Source organism: Apiospora hydei, assembly GCF_038363865.1.
Source record: "Apiospora hydei strain CBS 114990 chromosome Unknown utg000005l_segment0_segment0, whole genome shotgun sequence".
NCBI lineage: Eukaryota > Fungi > Ascomycota > Sordariomycetes > Amphisphaeriales > Apiosporaceae > Apiospora > Apiospora hydei.
The window spans coordinates 1,231,495-1,251,847 of NW_027117364.1; the positions used below are offsets into that span (position 1 = coordinate 1,231,495).

Here is a 20,353-nt window from a genome sequence, read left to right on the forward strand (position 1 = left end):
TGCAGCGTGCAGAGTCCGGGCGGGTTGATGTCAACCTACATGCACCCACCCACTGCTAAAAGCTTAAGCTTGCCTGCCCGCCACTGGCGCCCGCCTGCCTCTGATTCAGCCAAAAAAAAAAAAAAGCTGCTGCAGCGCCCCGAAAAAAGAGGGCCAGTCCGACCCTGACTCCCTCTGTTTACATCAGCGGCCCCAGCCAATCAGCGGCGCCCTGTGCTCTCCTCGCTATACGCGACTTTCTCTATTGCCGGGCCTGCCATCGCGCTCAATTCTCCCCACTTCACGCCCAACCCGGCTTACAGTAAACATCACGCATTTTTGCCAGCATCTGGGTTTCGACTGCACTGCATTTGCTTTTATATTCTCGCCAATTTCTCCTGTCCTGCGACACAGGCACTCCTCTCCGGCCTTCTCCATCCTTCCATCCCTCGGCCTGACGACTCCGATGCACTAATGAAGTAAACAACAACCCGATTCCTTCGCGATACCCACCCACACCCACACGCCATGGTTCACGGCAACTATGGTGGCGGCCTCGACACGCCGCGCACCAATGTCGGTGATGCCACCTATCTCAGCCGCCAGCCCGACTTCGACATGACCCAGGAGCCTTCCTTTCAATCGCCCCCCGACAAAAACAACCTCTTCCAGCAAATGCGCAATGGCCGGTCCGGCGCCGCCTCGCTTCGGACGCCGCGCGGCTCACGTGCGCCGCTCGGCAACAAACGCAACCTGCCCGCCGGCATTGGCGGTGCCGAATTCACTCCAATGCTGAAGTCCGCGACACGCAATAGCGCGCGTCGCAGCTACGGCGGCAAAGAAAACCAGAATGGCCTTGCCACACCCGCCCTGCGCAAAATCGAAGAGGACGGCGACATGACTAACATTCCTGTCGAGTCCTCCCTCTATGGCCCGTCGAGACACTCCTATGTCGAGGCGACACCAATGCCCGAGACCGATAACACCAGTGACGCCTCGACACCGTTGGTGGTGCTGCCCAGGCGGGGAGGCGACAAGGGCCCACTTCACGACGGCAACCAACTTTCTCTAAGAGAGCAGGAAAATGTCATCGATAGAATCGAGAAGGAGAATTTTGGCCTGAAGTTGAAGATCCACTTCCTCGAGGAGGCCTTGCGAAAAGCAGGCCCCGGCTTCGGCGAGGCCGCCCTGAAAGAGAACACAGAATTGAAGGTCGACAAATTCACGATGCAAAGAGACCTGCAAAAGTACAAGAAGCAACTCGCAAATGCCGAGGCCGACCTCGAAACATACTCAAAACAGATCCTAGAAGTCCAAGAGCGCGCAAAGAAGAAGTACGCCGACGAAGGGATGAGGCGCGAAGCCGAGAAGCTACGGAGGGAATTGGACGAGAAGGACGCCGAAATTGAAGAGCTACATCGCCGATTAGACGACGGAAACCGGGATGGGGATAAAATCGAGCAACTCCACGACGACATTGGCGATCTTCAGGCCAACCTGCGTCAGAGGGAACGCGAGGTCGGGGAGCGCGAGGAAGAGCTGGAAGTCATCCAAGGCCAACTGGACGAGACGGAAGAGAAGTGGAAGTCGGCCGAGCAGCGGATAGCTGAGCTTGAGGAGCACGCTGGCTCCAATGGCGAGGTGGAGGAGATCAGGCAAAAACTAAAATCGGCAGAACAAAGAGTGGTGGAGCTGGAACAAAACGCCAGGTCCAGCAATGAGCTAGATGACGCTGTCCAGAAGTGGAAGTTAGCTGAAGAGCGCGTCGCCGAATTAGAACAGCAGTTTCGGTTGAATGATGGCCTGGACGAGGCGAAAGAGACTATCGAGGACCTCGAGGCCAACGTACGACAACTCGAACAGCACATCGACGAAGTCAAGGAGCAGCTACAAGAAGCGGTCGCCGACAAGAGACGCGCCGAAGAGAACCTCGAAGAGCTGCGGGATGACATGTCCAACAAGTCGGTGGTCACCAAGGGCTCTTCTCGTCAGCTCGAGGAAAAGGTCACCCGACTTCAGAACGAACTAGCCAAGTCTCAGGAGAAATATGAGTTCCTTGAGCAACAGACGGCCGATAAGGAGAAGTACCACCACGATGTCAAGACGAAAGCCCGGCAGCTTCTTCAACAGAGAGAGAGCTGGGAGACGGAACGACGGACTCTGACGGCCAAACTAGAGGAAGCACTGAAGAACCAGGGAAATGGGGCAGACGAGAAGGAACTCATCCAGCAGAGGGAGGCTTGGGAGGCAGAGCGACAGACTCTGACGACCAGCCTAGACACAGCACTCAAGGATCTAAGTTTACGGACCGACGAGAAGAGCCTCCTTCAACTTCGCCACGACGCTTTGGGCGATGAGTCGGCATCGCTTCAGCGGGATGTTGCTCGCCTGGAGAAACAAATTGCTCAGCTTCAAGATGACCTCAAGCAAGAAAAGGCACACGCGCTGCGGATTGAGCAAGATACGCGAGACCAGTACAGGGCCGACATTGACCGCCTGAACGACGAAATATCGGACCTACAAGCTGAAATACGCGAGAAAGATAATCTCTACGACAACGACAGCGAAAAATGGGAGAATGAGAAGAACATGATCGAGTCTGAACGAGAACAGGCAGAAGAACGAGCAACTGGTCTTCAGCGAACCATCGATAAGCTCCGTGAGGTCGAAGGTTCGTTGTCGGGGAAGGAGTCGAGGCTGCAAGAAGCGTTGGACAGCGAGACCGAACGTCACAAGAGCGAGCAGGCCCTGCTGAGCCGACAGATTGACGAATTACGACAAGATCTCGAGGCAAAGCAGCATATGTTGACCGAAATGCGCAATGAGGTCTCCTCGGTTCGCGACGAACTTCGTCAAAGCCAGCTGGATGCGCAGACCAAGTCGGACAAGATCGAAGCTCTCGAGGACGAGTTGGAGATCCTGCAGGCTGCCATGGACGAAGAGGCTGAGGAAGCTAACAAGGAACTCGCACAAGCACACGAAGAATGCGAAGAACTGCGTGAGCAACTGAACACCGCTCGGAATAATGCCATCAGTCCCCAGGCCACGAAGTCGCCCATGAAGTCACCCATAAAGACGCCGATGAAATCGCCATCACGTGATGCCAGTCGACCGACCAACGAGGCTTTCTCTCGTCTTGAGAGGCAACTATCGGAGGCTAAAGATCAAATAAGTAAAGCAGCCGGTGAGAAGAAATCATTGGAGGATCAGCTGGCCAAGCTGGATTCCGAGCTGCAGCTCCTGCGTACATCACACAGCAAGGCGGTTGCTGAGACTGAAGCCGCCGAAGAAGAGCTACGCAGTATACGGAAACAGCAAATGGGATCATACTCGGCTTCGGCGCGCAAGCAGGAGGCGGGCGAGATTCGACTGCAGCTGAGCGAAATGCGCCAGAAACTACGAGACGCCGAGCGCGCTGCAAACCGGGAAGGAGACAAGTACAGCGATCTCGTTCAGGACCTGCAGACTCAAGTCGATATGGTCGAGGATGAGAAGCTGGCGCTCGAACAGTCTCTGGCCGATGCTCAGCTCGCAGCGGAAGAAGCCAGGGGCAAGCAGGAGAGGGAAGTGCGGAGGCTCGAACATGAGATCTACAGGTTGCAGCACTCCCGCAAGTCTCCCGGCAAGCCTAGTGCTGCTCAGGACCAGGCCATGGGTTCTGATGAGCGCAAGGAGCTTCGCGGTCTTCTCGAAAAATCGCAAGCCGAAGTCGCCGCGCTGGAGCATGATGTTCTGCAGCAAGCCTCCTTGATCAAATCGCACAAATCCACCCAGGACAAGCTCCGGCAGAAGCTCGATATGGCACGTAGCGAGGCAAGCACTCATCGACAGAGCGCTCGCAAACTGCGTGTCGACTGTGGCCGTCTCCAAAAGGCCATCAAGGAGACAGCGAGCTGGATCAGTGCCAACCCCGACAAAGTGGCATCTGCCGCCGCCGCCGCCGCCAACACGGCGCCTTCCTCTTCCAACAACAACAACCACAAGCAGCAGGAAGATCTCCGTCAATCCATCAACTCGCAAGAGTCGGCGGCCTACGCCAGTGCCAAGGAGCTCGCGCGCGCCGGCCGGGCCTCGATCCGGTTCGAGGACGGCGTGCTCAACGTGGTGGACCAGCGCGACCACGAGGCCGTGATCCGCGCCGCCGACGAGGCCGCGCGCCGCCACGAAAAGGAGATCCGCGGCCTCGCGCTGCAGATGCAGTTCATGCACGCCCGCTGGGAGCGCGAGTCGCGCCTGCGCTCCGATGCCGCCTTCGCCAAAAAGTACCTCGAGCTCCGCCTCAGCCTCGCCGAGGCCTGCAACAAGGCCGATCTCCGCGTCCTTACCCGCATCCACACCCAGCTCGGCCTCGACTCCCCCGAGGCCCTGCTGGCTTCCCACCGCCTGCCCTCGTCGTCGTCGTCTCAGGAGTCGACGGCGGCAAGCAAGAAGAACGGGAGGAAAGCGATAACGTCTTCTTCTTCTTCGAGGAGGAATGAACGGAATGCGGCGGCCGCCGCCGCTACCGAAAGGGCCCAGCGTAACCTGGCCGTGTTTGCTTCGGCCATTCGCGCCGTGGCCCGGATGCGCATCGGGGCGCGCCAGTGGAGTAAGCATGAGGACACACGCAAGAAGTTGCTCAAGGCGCTGGACAGAGAGAGGAAGGAGCAACAGCAGCAGCAGAGGGAGAAGCCGCTTGCATTCGCCTGATGAATTAAGTCATGTTTTAGTATTTGGAGGTCTAGGAAATGAGGACCGGGAGGGGGGAGCAAAGCTGTCATGAGAACAAGTCCAATTTTGGGATGGCGTTACGTAGGATAAGGAAGGACGGTATTCAGCATTTTTGGGAGGTTTATTGAATGAGGCCTGGATACAGCGTAATTCTATAACGTTACTGTTGTTTGCACTGCGAAACAAGGGCTTTCTATCCATTATACCATAGTGTTTTATATACGTGACTTGCCCTGTTTTGTCCATGATTCGTTCATTCACCTCACACGATCGCGATACGAAGTGCTAGGAGGGGGCTTGTTTGAATGAAGGATATCGTTAATTCATATGTGCATTTACCATGGTACCTTCATCAATCCTCCATCTATAGCAAACTCCCGAGATCCCCCGATGCATCTTTCAAGGCAGGCTTTTTGCGGACGGCCAACAAAGTGAACGTTTGAAAAGAGAGGAAACCCCGATCTGCCCAATATACAGGTCATTCTGGTGCAGGATATGTTGTCTGCGGCACCTTTTTCCACCCAAGAGCCGCTCGAATCCAATCCATTTCCAGGTCGCCATCGAAGCAAGGTTGTCCTCCATGCCCCTACGCGGTTCAATGCATCCCACTTCCGTCGATGTACGAATAGGGGAAGGCTCCGAAGCATGATCCAAATTTTGCCACCCCCTGAAAACGTGATATTGCTCGCGCATGTATGTTCGAGAAAAAGCGTATATGTCCCTTTTTCGGGTAGAGTGCGCTGCCTGCCATGCTCTTTCTTTGGGGTATCCTTCCCAAAAATAAACCGCTCGTGATCATTATATTTTTACATGACAAAAAGGAGATTCGTGTCTGATAACAAACTGCTACGTTAGTATGTGCATTCATCATTCCTTCTAAACCCCCCTTTTCAAACCTATGAATTGACTAGGGTCCGGAAGCCAAGTATGTGTGGTGAAACTGACCGAGTGGGTGGCTGCATGAAAGTTGAGGTTTCTGTGTGTATCGCGTTGCCAGTTCGTCGCGGATGCTGTTGAGGAGCTGTACGTAGCTCTGCTGGGGGTTCTTCTTGAGTGCTGTGATAAATGCCCATGACATGGCCCCGGTAGCTTGCGAAGCAATGGTAGCATCAGCCCTAGAAATGTGGTGTTAGCAGAAGCCTAAACGTACCGGATGCCACGTGAAGCGCTTGTCAAAGAACAACAGCAGTCCCCCCTGCCTACAGAACACCGGTGCGGTCCAACGTGACTCGTCGCCCTAAACGCAAAGTCCCAGCCATATGGTAGGCTGTACTTTGGTTTAGGGCGTGGAACACCAAATCTCACTATATATACACGTGGACGAAACCTCCCAAAAAACACCGCTTTTCCAACCCGTTCCCGGCTTTTGCCGGCGCGCCAACGCCGTGCCTTGTGTGCTCATGTGAATATATACCCCAAACTACCAAGCCCGTGTCCTCCCAGTGCATCACAGGGTACTCCAAAGCGTTGCCGCAATCCTCTAAAATATGTACATTGACAAAACAATGAAAATGTCGCATGAATGGGGTATACTAGTAAGAGATGGTAATGAGAGGGTGTACGAACGAGGTTTGGTCGTCTTTGCTGCCTGAGAGCATGACGACATCCGCGGGAGACGTCTTGGTGGCCATGGTTCGGTTGTATGCATCGTCACCATTGGTAGCCTTCTTGAAGAAACTCATTACGTTCTTCGCGACACCGCCCATATCGCCCTGGCTGTAGGACGAGATGACGCCCAGGAGACCTTGACCAGCCTCCTTGGCCAAATTCGGTTCCTTGAGTACGCCCTGCGTTGAGTAAATATAAGGAAGGTCAAGGGCAGTGCCAGAATGGCACGAGTCGAAAATGGCAGTTAACCGCACGCCAGGTTGCAAGGGTCGAACCATGATTCTGTGCATCTCATCGTCGGTGATGTGGCCGACCGATCGGAAGTCCACGGGGTAGATGACCTCGTCATAGCCGTCAGCTTCGTCGCCGTCCAAGTCCTTGGTCTGCCCGCCATGGCCTGTACGCATCACGTCCGATTAGCCCAGCTCATGCTACGTAAAATATGCGGTCCGCACTCACCGGAGTAGTGGAAGAAGAGGGAGTCGTTAGGCCTCGCATCCTTGACAAGCCAATGCATGGCCCGCAGAATGTTCTGTTTCGTCGGCTGGCTCATGGGGTTTTGCTGATCGTCCGTCAGGATAACCATGTCCTCGCGTTTGTAACCGAAGTGCTCGACCAGGTAGCCCGACATGTTCTTAACATCGTTGATGCACCCGCGAAGCTGCCCGCGCTGGCCAAAGTAATTGATACCAATCAACAGCGCTTTCCGTCGTCCTGTGCAATTACTATATTGGAACGCATATCCCTGGGGAGCTCCATGGCCGAAGCTTTGTGGAGCGGCAGGAGGCGGGGGCGGGGCTTGGTAGGCGTTCGATGCTACATGGGTCACCGTCAGTCGTCAAGAGCTCTCCTACACAGAAAGATGTCGCCCATGGCGAAGGACGTACGAGGTCTGCCGTAGTGGCTCTGCGGCGGTGGTTGGCCATAGCCGCCGTATTGTGGTTGAGGAGGGCCCTGTGTTCCCGTGTTAGTCCATGGTGACAGAGCAAGCAGCCATAGAAGCCCCGCGGGGATCGTGCTCACCTGGCTGTAACCGTAGGGCTGTGGAGGGGAGGCCCTTGGCTGTAGCCGTATTGAGGAGCTTGCGGGGGGTAATTGTATCCATGAGCAGGACTGCAAGCGCATTAGTCGGGCTTGAGGTCTCTAGATAGGGTTGAATGAATCATGACGTCGCAGGTCCTTCATCACGTACGCGTAGTACTGTTGGGGCGGCGGAGCGCCGTAGCTCTGGCCTGGGTAGTTGTAGTTGGACATGACAAGAAGCGTCTCTGGGAGTTATGAAGCGGTAGTTGGCGATGGCTGGCTATACCCCGGCAAGACGCCGAAGAGGCGACTCAGCGAGTGAGTGAGCGGGGACTTCGGGCGGCGGTTGAAGTTGGTTGAGGTGCTGCGCCAGGGACAAGTTCTTATAGACAGGCAGGATTGTGTTAGTGAGTGAGAGGTCGCAGGTGTGGAGGCGCCGATGGGATCAGTAGCTTGTAGGTATCGTGGCCGGAGGCAGAGCGCGTTGTGGTGGTGGTGGTGGATGTATTGTTTGGGATAGGTGTTGGATGGTTAGGGAATAGGCGGGCTAGCACCGCTCGCGCGTACCCGGATGTGGTAAGCTTGCGTCGCCAACGATCTTTTTGTCTCTCTGCCCGAGGGTCCGCGCAGGGAGAAAGAGAGAGAGAAAGAGAACGAGAGCGAGAGCCGGACCAAAGTGACGAGCCAAGGGTGCAGCCAAAGAGTCGCTAGCAATACGCGTCGTCGATGCGAACGTCCGGACGGGGACGATAGACGGGAAACAAATTTCTAGACTTACAGCGTACAGGGATGCAGATGTTGGAGAGGGACTTCAGGTCTGGCAATAGGTACCGCTTGCTACGTTCGGACTACCTACGTTAGCCGGGCCACACGTTTGCTTTTTTGGACCAGGGGCTGGCAGGAGAGGCAGGCTCAGGCAGCTATGTATCTCTATCAGTCTGTCTCGGGGCTCGTCTGGGTGTGGGACAGCGCAGGTGCTAGTCCAACGGGCAGCGTAGACGAGACAGCGAAGGGGACGAGGTGGAGGCGGGGAGGGGTGTTCTGACTCGATGTGCGATAGGATGGGATACTACTGTCGGGAGGAACCAGCAGAGTAGAATGGCGGGATGGCACGGCACACGACTTGGCGCCTGGCAGTGTTTGCGAGGGCGAGAGATCGTGTTCCGCCTGTCTGACTGACCGTATGAATGATGGGGGAGATGGGGGAGATGGGGGGATAGAGGATGTGCGCGCGCTCGTGGAGGTTGAGCTGGTGCCGTCTGGGCTCTGGGCGACTGGAGCGAGCGAGATCAATTGAGTGAGTGACATAACCGGGCAGCAGTGAACATTGATCATTGATCGTTTGGACCCCAATGCGAAAATACATCAGCACAGCCCGGGCCTATACCCGCTGGTTGAGTGCGGATCTGGTGGGCTTGCAAAGTACCACCCCCTACAAAAAGACAAAAGGTACCTGCCATGGATCTGGCTCTCCATCCATCCTAGCCATCCCACGCCCTCCTCCTGCCGCATCAATCAATCATCATGGCGGGGGTCGTCGATCATTTGGATTTCTCCATCCAGCCTTCATTTGCTGCTGTTCGCCGACCTCCTAAGAGGTCCTAGGAGGGTAGGAGGGCTCCTGCAGGTGCCATTCGCTGCAAGCCATGCCCAGCCCAGCAGACAGATCAATATTAGAATCCTCCGGCACGTAGAGGAAGTAGGAGGTATCTGGAGTGATGCCATCGGTGAAAATGGTAAACGCCGTTTTCCGGCGCCCCCTCACTGCAGTCTACGAAGGGAGGAAGCTAGCTAGAGCCTTTTAGAGCAAGAACACGAAAACTTACCTTCTTAGCATCAAACACCTAATCTCTCTCCATCTCGCCATGGATCTCAGCCTCAAAACCCTTTCAGCCGGGACAAGACCCACCTGGGCCACCACTGGGGACGCCTTAGAACTTAGAAGACCGACCCCTGACCCATAAGAGCCTGGTCACAAAATACAAAATCGCCTAGAGTGTCGGCTTATGTTTGCTGTAACTACAACAAGCACTCATAGCCGAGAGCAGATCTGGCTGCCTTTCTTCAACTCTTATCTCTTATCCCAAGCACCGCGCTCAGCTCGGGTCCCTTCCCCGGCCGCACCGCATCTCAGGTATATATACATACATGTATATATATATATATATGCATACACGCAACCTATAGATGTCACGCTCCTGATTCGTCGCGACGGTTATTCCATCGACATGGCAGATATTGGAGCTGCAGGCTACAGATGCCAATCAACGCCGCTTGCCGCCATGCCATATGCCTCATGCCTGTATACCTCGGTCTCGTTTGTGTCCCGTCTCCCACGCATGCTCTGTTTCTGCAGCCTACCTCCTCCCTGCCTCCACTGCGACATCGCGAGACATGCACCAGCAAAGACATTCGGTCTCACTAGCGGTGCTGTCAAATTAGCCTCTCGCTCGCTCGGCCCTGTGCTGACTGATAGATACATCATGGGAAGCTAGCAATGTTAGCTACCGGATGAAGAATTTTGCAATTTCAGCCCCTTTTCCCTTTTTTTTGCTCCCCTTCCCCCACCGGTCTTTGTTTGTGAGGGTTCGGGCGCAAGTGCAGGTGGCTCGGCTGCATACTTGCTTGGAGTTGAGGGCTATGCTACTATCTCATGTCCCGTCGTCATCGTCGTCTTCGCTGTCATGTCGGCGTATCGCTTACTTTCCGGCATTGCCCAATCATGTCTTGACCAAGGACTTACAGCTGCCGTCTTTCTAGCAAGTTGCCAGATCCGGACAGTCGGTGTCTTGGTTCATTTCCGCCGAGTTCGCTTTGCTTTGCTTTGCTTAGCTTAGCTTGGCTTAGTAGCTTCTCGCGCCGAATAATACGTTGGGAATAGGAACTTTCTTGCAGGTCCCCTTCCTCGTGCTTCTTGTCGTTCTAATACGGCCGTTGGTATCCCCGCAAAGCTCCGAAGCTGAGGGCATCCATCTGCAACCTCGGTATTACTTCTTCTCCATTTTTGCTGTCCGGCAGGGTTTCGGATTCCAATGGTTCCAAGGCTACTGCATACTTCCGGACAGTCGAGTGCAGATTCATGTTTAGCCGTTGAGGTTATCCCGCACTATTAGATGTCCGCCGGTGTCCCCGTGGGTATTCTCTGCGGACTCACTGTCAAGTGTTCCAGAACGGTGGTTGACGCCACGTGTGGTTTCCGCTTTAGCACCACGATGTCAGGACTAATTCCCCGACGCCATCGACCAGCACATCGAATGTTAACCCACACTGGACCCTGAGGCGTTGTTCTAGGCCTTCTACGCATGGGCAACGGTACACGTTGTGATGTCCCGGGTGCTTTCAAGCCCCCAAGGCGTCCAGGAAAAGGGAACATCATTCATCCTGATGCAAGACCGCCCATTCTGGCTAAGTGACGGTCATTCCGGCCAGCCAATCATGAGTTGCATGTAGAACGCACATGGCAGGGCTGCCTGTCTCTTCTTGGGTGTAAGTCTCCGAGAACGAAGCTGTCTCTGCCTCCCCGTCCGCCAGGCAAGTCTCTTCTCGTTGCTCGTTTTGTTCGGAGCTGCAAGGCAATCTCTCCTAGAAAAATAGTCACCGCCTCTGAACTAGGAGACACTAAAGCCAGTTCGTTGCCGGCTTTGCAGGGCTTCAATCGGCATGCAGCCCGGGACTGTAGATATCGGCCATGCTTGGCGATGTTGGATCGACAGGCACTGGCAGTTAGCCTTTGCCGCCATCGCCACCTTGGGAAGACTCTATCGGCTTGGGCTGTTTGTGGCCAACGCTGCTGGCCAATGAAGGAGCAGCCGAGCGGCGGCGGCGGCGACGGCGCTGCTGTCTGCCGCTGCTCGTAAGGCACGCCAGAGGTGATACATCCCCCACATTCATGTGTTGCTTCCTACCAGGTCTCCCGTTGTCCCACGTCGGTAGTCGCCGTGCCATTCTCTTCAGTGATCTACACGCTCCTCTGAGACAAACGATCTCCCTTCCGCCTGCTTACGTGATGTCCTTCGTGGGGTTATGTGTTGTGATGGATGTCATCTTGCACTAGAGCAGCACCACCCAGGAGGCTGTGGCCCATACGAGCCGAGGCAACTTTACGTGCCGGCAGCATCTTCCATCAGACCGCCGGACACGCCTCCGCCTCTCTTTCTGGTAGCCCTTGGACTGCCTCTTACCTAAGCTAGACCATTGCTTTGTGTAGCACAGGCTTGCCGCCCATCACTCGAGTGGTCCAATTGATCCTGTGTATCTTGAGTTGGCAACGCCACTTATGCCGTAGGTGCACAGTCATTGCATCCATATATTAGCTGCATGACACCGCAACTCCGGTGTAACCGGATGGGCTTAAACCCCTTGGTGCCGAGTCGCCCCTTACGGCAGCTAGCATTTCCACCGTCACGCCTCCCCAGCCGTAGGGCTGAAACTGCAGCCAGGAAATCCAAGCAGCCACGCATATTTGTTATTGCATCTGGGACTGCAGCGTCGTTTCGGGGATAGCGAGATACTGATGACGTTACCTGGCTGGCATTCGTCGGTAAGAAAAGAGCTATATGCAAGGCATGCCATTCTCGCGATGAAAACTGTCTTTCCATACCCACCCATGTTGGAACTAAGCCAATTTATCCTGCAGACATTTCGTGGTCCAGACGAGGCGTCTCTACCAAGACGTCTACTTTCTCCTGGTTAGCCAGCTCCAGTGTTAGGAAACGTCAATCAATGAATGTACTGAGCGTCGTAAGTGTGTGTTCGGGCCATATGGGTACTCGGCTCAGAACATGGGTCAATGTTCATCTACACATAGCAGACCCAGCACCCTCTGCATCCTGTTGTCTTAGGAAGCTGTTTCCCTTTTCCCCGGTAGTTCGTTTGGCCTACTCCTCCCTGACGGAGCTTGTCTCTACAATCGCAAGGGGACGACTGTACACGACCAAGCCCGACATACTTTACCGCATTACCGGTGTGTGTACTCAGATAGAGGTATCACTTAAGAACCAGGCCTAACGGCTCCTCGGTGGTATCCGGCTTTTCTGTGTTCTTATTAAAAGTACTAATCCCCTGGATATCCCCTGACTAGAGCTACATATCGTTCATGACATCAATAAGTAAGCAGCTTCTAGCCCAAACCCCAGGGGCGAGATTGCTGCATATGAAGAGTGGGATATCCACGCATACTGACTTCGTGGTTTTCTTTCCTTTCCCCTCATTCTCCTTTCATGACTACATCCTGCTTGGTTGAGCCACCACCCTCCCCATCATCTGTCCTTCTCATGAGCCACACATTCAAGCCCCAGAGTAGCCTGAAGGCCTCCATGCGTTCCTGTGGCTTGAAAAGATCGTACCAAGGACTCCGCCATACCTCCAGCTTCTCCCAGGACCTGGTCCCTTCTTCGGGAGCCCCGGCGAAGACTTCGAGAAGCCGCATCGGCACGCGGACACGCAGGATAGAAAGGTGGTGAAAGATGCTACTGATCACAAAAACATCGTCGAAGTCGGCTCCAGGTTGCTTGCCGATGGCCGTGTATCGCATCTTCTTGTCCCAGTTGGATGATGGAAGACGCACCATCCGGTAGTTATCATATATGCCGAGCGTCTTGCGCGACTTTTTATTCGCGGGTGGGCCGCGCATCGGTAGGCCTGATGATGGAGATATGGGGTGCGACGGCGATTGGGGACGCTTATTGGTATTGCTTTCTTTGCCCTGCTTCTGTGTAGAACCATCACCGGTGTTTTCCTTGGTAGGTGATAACGGTGAGCGGGCCGCGTTATCAGCTTTCGACGGCGTGGTGTTATTGTCGCCCTCTGAACGTTCTATGCTCTCAATTTCGCGACCTATAGGACCGCCTTCCGCTCCTCCCCATCTCCTCGTCGTCGCCCACCACCTCCCGTCACCGAATCTCTTCTCCTTCTGACCCTCACGCGCGCGTTGTTGCGCAGTGATCAATGCTGCCACAAGTTCGCGGCCGAAGTCAATGCTTTGGTCAGACGGCGTGCTGAAGTTGGTGATGTTCCTCGCGGAAACCGCCGCAAGCGGGCCTTCCATGACGCCACGCCTTGCGTCTTCACGTGCCTGGGGCACCCTAGCGAGGAAATTGCACCCCGACGGAAAATAAGAAGCCCGTGCCAGGCGGGACGGAGCATGTCGTGCTTCACTTTTTGGCGAAGGCGACGATGGCTCAAGAAGATGGAGGCGCGGCTCCACACGAGGCGTCGCAAGGTTGCAACCGCAGTCATACGAGACCAGTTTGACAAAGGCTGTTATCAAGCCGTGCCTGAGCTCGGGCGGCATGCTAGAGCCAGATGCGGTACGATAGGTGGTTCTTTGCGCTTGACTGCCCTCTTGAGCCGCGGCGGCACCGGCTATAGCGAACTCGGCTTGTTCAAGGCTACCATCAAGGGCCACGGGGCGTAGCTTGGAAGATGTAGGTGATTGCCCATCCTCTTCATTGTATCGAATTGGAGGCTGGGAGGTGTCGTCCCAGTATGTGGCCATCAAGTCAAGCTGCCTGAAGAATTCGTAGCAGTTCCCTAAGCGCACCGCCTTAGACCCCGGTCCGGCTCGGATGCGCTTGATGGTCCTAAATGCGGCCTGATTATCTATTGCAAGTTCATTGCGTCTTTCGAGATAAACCCGGGCCTCTGGGGACGAACTCCCATTGGATAAAGGCCTTCGAAAAGTTGCATCCACAGCTCGTGCCCCATCTACGTCCATGCCATCCCACCCCGTCCCCGAAGGGACGTACGAGGGGTCCGGCAGCAGATCTTCGGCGCCGACATCTGTATGCACGTGCACACCAAGCGCCATGAAGGGGGAGTGATCCAGTTGAGACGGTCTCTGTACGGATTGCAATACACGGACTACGGACCCTTGCTCCAGTACGCTCTTGTCTGCTAGCTGTGGGCTGAAAGCTGGCAGATTGACAGGTGTGGCGGGCGGTACATCTTTGGGGGTGGGCCCAGTGTTGCCGGTGTAACTAATCTCAAGGTGAGCTTGAAGTCTCTAGGACAATGGTGAATTACACAAATAACAAGCGCAAGTAGAAATGGCCGGGTACTCTAGTGGCATCAAACTCTCATACTCGAGTGCCTCAAGCGTGCTGTTGGCCGACTCGGGGCCCGAGTGAACCGACCGAGTGGTATGAAACGTGACGTCCAGAGCACAGGCAAGAATTTAGTCCGGCAAAGACGACACATACATTGCCCTGCCAAGTTTACGAGCTTGGTCCTTCAGAATCCAAAGAATGAAGGGCAAATTCCTCGGCTTGCCATCGCGAATGGGCATTGCGACAAGGCTATTGGAAGAAGAAAGTCATGAGGAGACGAAGGATAGCACTTGCTACGTCACATTTGTCATGGAGCAGACAAGCCAACCCCCTTGGTAAGGCCCGGCTGTCTCACTACCTATCCATGGGACAACATGGACACCGCCATTGGAGTAATTGGGACGAAGGTATAAGTAAAAGGAAAGCGCGACTTACTCAAATCAACCAAACCGCCAAACATGATCAGCACTCGAACCGGTAGGTAGGCGTGTGAATGAGGGATAATCCCCAAGTCCTTCTACGAAACCTTGAAGCCAGAAACAGCCGGCTTGCAGACTGGCTGGCCACTTGCGGGGGGCTTATCTTGTACGGAGAAGGAAGGTTACTCCCACCCAGCACCTGGAGACAATATGGCAACTGCTTGTTGGGTTTGGTGGTGCTGCCCGTCAGGTAGCTTGTATGCTTCTCCCTAATGCTCGCGTGCCACAATTGACGATGGAGGCGATTGAGCCTCAGCTTGGGTAACTCGCCTTTGCTGGCGGAGGGTCGGGCCGGAGACGCTAAAGCTAAGGTTACTGGTCACTTGCGGCGGCAGCAGCCAATGAATTACTGGGCTTCTTTCTTTCTGTGTGATGCGATCCTTTCTGGCTTCCAGTGCTCTCTCAGCACCAGGCAACTGCACTGGCCAGACCTCGTTGAAACAAAGACGCGGTTGCTGATTGACGAGACGTTTGGTCGGGACGCCGCATTTCCGACGACATTCGAGAGATAAAGGCCAGCTGCCCACAGTCGCAGCAGCCGTCCGCTATTGTCCCAGGTGGGCTTGGTGGCTTGGGAGGTGAGGTGACCAGATTGCCAGACTGATTAGGAGGCCAGGAGGTGTGTTTGAGGGAAATGGTGTGTGGGTGGGTTTTCCAATAGGGCGCACGGCCGTAGTTCCGAGAGCATGGTGAGGATTCGAATTAGGTATGGCTGCATTCGAACGGCCCTGTCTTTGCCTTCTGTCAGATTGATGACAAGAGTTCTGACGAAAAAGAAAATAGAGAGAACCCCCAAAAGGTCGGATTCACTATCAAAGGTCTAACGCAAGTGTGTCGGATATTGTTACCGTCTCGTTGCTGTTTCTGTTTCCTACTGCCTCCATAACATGCGGTTACGTGTAGAGCAAAGTACAGTGCCCCGTGCCCCCGCCCTGAGATGAGCAACCCACCAAGACCGAGAATGGTAAAATCACAACCTCATGCGCATTTGAATGAGTGCTACTGGGCTACTCGGTGGAAGGAAAGCTCATATCGAAGACATGCCGTCGAGTGCATTGCAGACAGGGTATTTCTCAAGGGTTTCGCGCTGCTTGATAACCGGGAGATCTAGCATGAACATAAACAAACACACGGCGGGTCGATGCCTTTCGAAGATCATGACGGGACATCCCTGGGCCGACCCCAGGATCGGGGCAGAAGCAGAAGCGCGAAAGACCCGCTCCGTCCTTTGCTTAGGTAGGTACTTAGTAGGACCTGTCTTGACCGGGCAGCATCACAGCAACACATCTCTTCACGACTCCTCCCAAACCCGTCATACGATCTCGATGCGGATAGGTTGCTCTGCGGTGGATAGATGCAGGCCAAGATCCGCCGCCCTCGTCATTTTCAGACACCCAAAGGCTGGTCTACTTTGCGTTTGGTGAGCCGGTCAAGTCACCGACTCTAAGAGCTTGGTCTGGTCTAGTCCTCGGTTTTATCTTGAGCACTTCTAGCATCATGGTGCTGCACAAACCGGGATGCTGCAACGAACCATCCAGCCATCTACCAACGGGATACAGAATCTGGATGGCCAAGGTTCAAATTCCGACGTCGTATGCGAATCAGATAATCATTACTCATACCCGTTGGGATTCTGCACAGACAACATAATTGGTGCCAGAGTCGCATTACAGAAGCATGTGGTTTAATAGGTAGGTACGTTCGGGGGCACTGACCTGGGATGCCGCCATGCCATGACATCCCTACTTCATATGTACATGCTTCGCACCTCTCTCCGACCAGCACCAGCCAGACGGCCTGGCAGGCCTGGCTGCCTGGTCCCAACACCACTGGGCGAATCGGTAGATCAACCCCGATAAACACTGCACGTTGGAGGACAAGGCCAAAAAAAGAAAGAAAGAAAGCGAGCCATGCGGAAGACTGGCCATGTCCAAAACAATTAGAACAAGAAGAAACCCACAAGATCCTCCGTGACGGGAAGTCAAAAACGAATGGTCCGAATATGGTAAATGTCCGTTGCCACCCCACACCTCGGCGCGGCAATGCCCAGGCCCAGTGAGGCTCTGAGGGGGGAACTGCTTCACATTTGTCGCAGGACAGGGGTTTGCCTGTGGTTGCGCCCCGTTAGGCCCCGCCCCAACCCATGCTCTTCCGGAATTGCATACCATCTCAACATCGCGGCTCTCCCGTCCTCGTCTCTCAGACAGGCCGGAAGCCCTTAGACTCCTGGCCAGCAGCACCCTCAGACACCACGCGCAGAGGAGGGGCCTGCTGCATAGCCAATCCCCATCGACATGTTTGTGCCTGTCAAACAAACGACAGGGTGCTTCCGCCAATCCGATCCGTCGACAGGTTTCTGAGGCCGTGCCAACCCTCCCCGTCCTCGAGTCTCATGGGCTTGGGAGGGAGCATGGCTTTGAACGGTGGGGTGCCTTTCTTTTAGGGCCGTCATGGGTCGTTGCTGCCTCTCACTTCTCAGACTGGTAGGCCTGGACCCTCTCGGTTCACGACCGGACTCCAACTGCCTCACAGGGGCCACTTCTTCCTACTGTTCTTGTTTCTTCCACTATCATTCTATTCATCCACCCGTCTTGCTGGCCGTCTGTGCCTTTAGCCGTGTCTTCTGTTGTTTCGACTTCCCAGTGGGAAATACCTTTCTATCTTATATTATATGTCCTCATCGGCGCTTCATAGTATCCTGATTGATTCATGTGCTTGACGTGAGATTGATTCCGGCCGGCCGGCCTGTTTTTCTTTTCGTTTCTTTCCCATTCTCTTCTTGCAAGAGAGCGTCTGTGTTTGCTTGAAGCCACAGCCTCTCATTGACCTCCGCGACTGGAATCGCTTTTCGAGTGACTATTCGGCAATATGTCGAGCCCAAACCTTCCGCCGGGGGCCTTCATCACTTCATTAGGCGGCAAGAGATGTACCGCGATACCCAAAAAGGGCGGCAACGGGGGAGGTGGAGGACAGCAACAGACTTCGACCACGACGGCAGCGGCCACGACAACCGAGGCCCCTTCGACGACGACCGTCCAGGAGCCGCCAAAGACCAGCACGACCCAGGTGCAGGCGCCGCCGCCGCCGCCGCCCGCCGCGTCGCCACCCCAAGACTCGACGACAACAGTTACCCCCCTCGTGAGACTTCTACTAGTACGACGAGCCTTACTTCTACCACCCTTCAAGCTCCTCCCACACAAGCACCTCCTGCGCAGACATCAACAGCGGTAGTAGAGCCGCCGCCGCCGCCGCCACCACCAGTTGCGGAGACGTCTACTACCGCTGCAAAACTGCCTGCAACCAGTCTGCAGTCTGATGCTCCAGCATCGACCTCACAGACTGTGCCCCAACCCACAGTAGCTGCACCTGATGCCCCCACATCGACTTCGCAAGCTGTGGTCCCTCCCATAATAGCTATACCTTCACCTTCCCCCTCTTCACAAGTACAGCCATCAGGTACGGGGTTACGGACTACAGGGACTCAGACTCAGACGGCTGACAGCACCGCACTAACAGCGACGGACGCGTCTCCAGCAGACGCGACTACCCAATTCAGCTTGTCAACCGCAATATCCACGCCATCCGCAAACGACGATCTGGCGACTGGCAGTGGTCGTAACGCTGGCAACGCCGCCGTTGTGACGACGGTTGGAAATTCCGTTTTCACGGTAACCCCTGCCGCCAGCCAAACGGCGGGCTCTGATGCCGAGGTGACCAACACTGGACCTAGTACGCATGCGACCAAGGCTGTGGTGGGCGGCGTACTAGGGGGTGTGGCATTTGTCGCCATTGCCGTGTTGATCTTCTGGTTTGTGCGGAGGAAGCTCCGACGGAAGCGGAGGAGCACCCTCCTGACGCCACTAGGGGGACCAGAGAATGGCTTCGGCAACCTTGAGAAGAGGCCGTACACTTTCAGCCGCGACTCCATCGGGCCGACTCCCCTTTCGGAGAAGTTCAGGGCCACCTTCGGACAGAGCCTGAAGAAAATACGAGGGCGCGTCAAGAGCTTGGTGGTGCGCAGCCCCTCGCCGAGTGTAAACCTGGATAGGGGAAACTCGCAATTCTTGGATGGGTCCATAAGCGTCAGCGATGCCGGCAGATCGAGAAGTGCTGGGCGTGATGGCTCCCCGGAACGCAAGCGCCGCTTTCTCGGCTTGTTCTCCAGGTCCAATGGGGAGTCTGGATGGCGGTTCGGCAGCCGCGGCAAGCAAGACAGCGAGGAGCTGTTCGCAAACACACGAGGCATGAAGGATACGCAGCGTGGGCGGAGTTCACAGCCAGACTTCCTGACCTTGCTCAACATGGACGACAAGCAGTTGGCCGAGCAGGCGAACATAAAACGGAAAACCTTGGCGGGAAAACAGAACCGGCGGTCGTCGAGTGCTGGATCGGCCGAGCATTTCCTGGGCGGACTCGGCCTAAACTTTGGGTCCACCGACCCCTTCTCGGATGCTAATGCCATGCCTCACAACTCCGCCATACCGCCCCCTTGTCCACCTCTAGCGACGGAAAGGACCCATTCGCCGACGCGAACGCGATACGGCCGCCTACACAGTCCAAGCAAATAGGGCCGCCCTCAACGTATACCGACAGTGTTCGACGGTCCCGAGGCCAGTCGGTCGGAGGCTCCAGGCCGCCTAGCTCACGACCCCGCACGGGCACCATGTACAGAGACTCGGGCGACTCGGTCGAGTCGTTCCAAACAAGGCGGAACAAGTTCCGGTCAGACCCGTTCGATCTTGACCGGCCCGAGCTTCTCTCCTCTTCTGCCTCTACGTCGTCGTCGCAATATATGCCGCCCACGGGCCGGGTACCGTCGACTCCTGGGCGCGCGCACACACGCGCCTCGAGCTACAGCAGTAGGTACTCGAGCGGCGTCAATACCCTAGACGACTTCGGCGACCCAGGGCCAGACATCGGCTCGGCAACGAACAGGTACGCCCCGCCGCTGCCAGCTAGTCACAAGAAGAACGGCTCGTCTGGCCAAACTAGTGTCGGAAAGGCCTACTAGTGGAACTTTTGCCGCGGCCGCTGCCGATGTTTCTTGCGTTATTGCTTTCAACCAACTTTCTTTTTGTTCAAAAGTACCCACCCACGGAGTCGGATGCGGATCAAGGGGCGGCGCCCTGGCGTTTTACGGAGAAAAGCTGAGGCGCCTCGAGCATCACACCACTCACCCCCTCGGGTCACTCAGAGGGAATTATTTGCATTCTTATATTGATTATTGCTATACCCAGATAACGGGGAAGCTTAGGGAATATGATGGGGATCTGGAAGACTTGTCACGGTCTCTCTATTGTTTAGTTATTTTCGTTATATCCCGGGATGACGACATTGTCATTATTGCATAGCCGGCGCCGCTCATTAACCATATATCCCCCCCCATTTGCAAGGCGTTGTGTTCACCTGTCGCCCATACGACGAAGGCACGAAGGCACAGAGAAGTTTGGTAAGTTGCTACTATTGGAGGAGGAGGAGGAGGAAGAAGAAGAGGAAACATATGTCACC

The 20,353-nt window shown here is 55.3% G+C and overlaps 4 protein-coding genes across 4 annotated transcripts; 2 read left to right on the forward strand and 2 right to left on the reverse strand.

Annotated features, from left to right (window-relative positions):
- Positions 1-507: 507 nt before the first annotated feature.
- On the forward strand, positions 508-4,668 carry PG997_005864 (microtubule associated protein; the record flags this gene model as incomplete). The annotated part of the gene is made up of 1 exon (XM_066810179.1): positions 508-4,668. One exon carries the CDS (start codon positions 508-510, stop codon positions 4,666-4,668), a length of 4,161 nt encoding a protein of 1,386 aa, XP_066669102.1.
- Positions 4,669-5,495: 827 nt separating this feature from the next.
- Positions 5,496-7,551, reverse strand: PG997_005865 (Ca(2+)-dependent cysteine protease; the record flags this gene model as incomplete). Its single annotated transcript, XM_066810180.1, is given in 6 exon segments — positions 5,496-5,521; positions 5,635-5,804; positions 6,256-6,694; positions 6,757-7,113; positions 7,127-7,251; positions 7,490-7,551. The coding sequence occupies 6 exon segments, from the start codon at positions 7,549-7,551 to the stop codon at positions 5,496-5,498; spliced, it is 1,179 nt and encodes a 392-aa protein (XP_066669103.1).
- A 4,975-nt stretch (positions 7,552-12,526) lies between these two features.
- Positions 12,527-14,128, reverse strand: PG997_005866 (uncharacterized protein; the record flags this gene model as incomplete). Its single annotated transcript, XM_066810181.1, has 1 exon — positions 12,527-14,128. One exon carries the CDS (start codon positions 14,126-14,128, stop codon positions 12,527-12,529), a length of 1,602 nt encoding a protein of 533 aa, XP_066669104.1.
- A 3,641-nt stretch (positions 14,129-17,769) lies between these two features.
- On the forward strand, positions 17,770-19,856 carry PG997_005867 (uncharacterized protein; the record flags this gene model as incomplete). The annotated part of the gene is made up of 2 exons (XM_066810182.1): positions 17,770-19,274; positions 19,349-19,856. The coding sequence occupies 2 exons, from the start codon at positions 17,770-17,772 to the stop codon at positions 19,854-19,856; spliced, it is 2,013 nt and encodes a 670-aa protein (XP_066669105.1).
- Between the last annotated feature and the right edge of the window lie 497 nt (positions 19,857-20,353).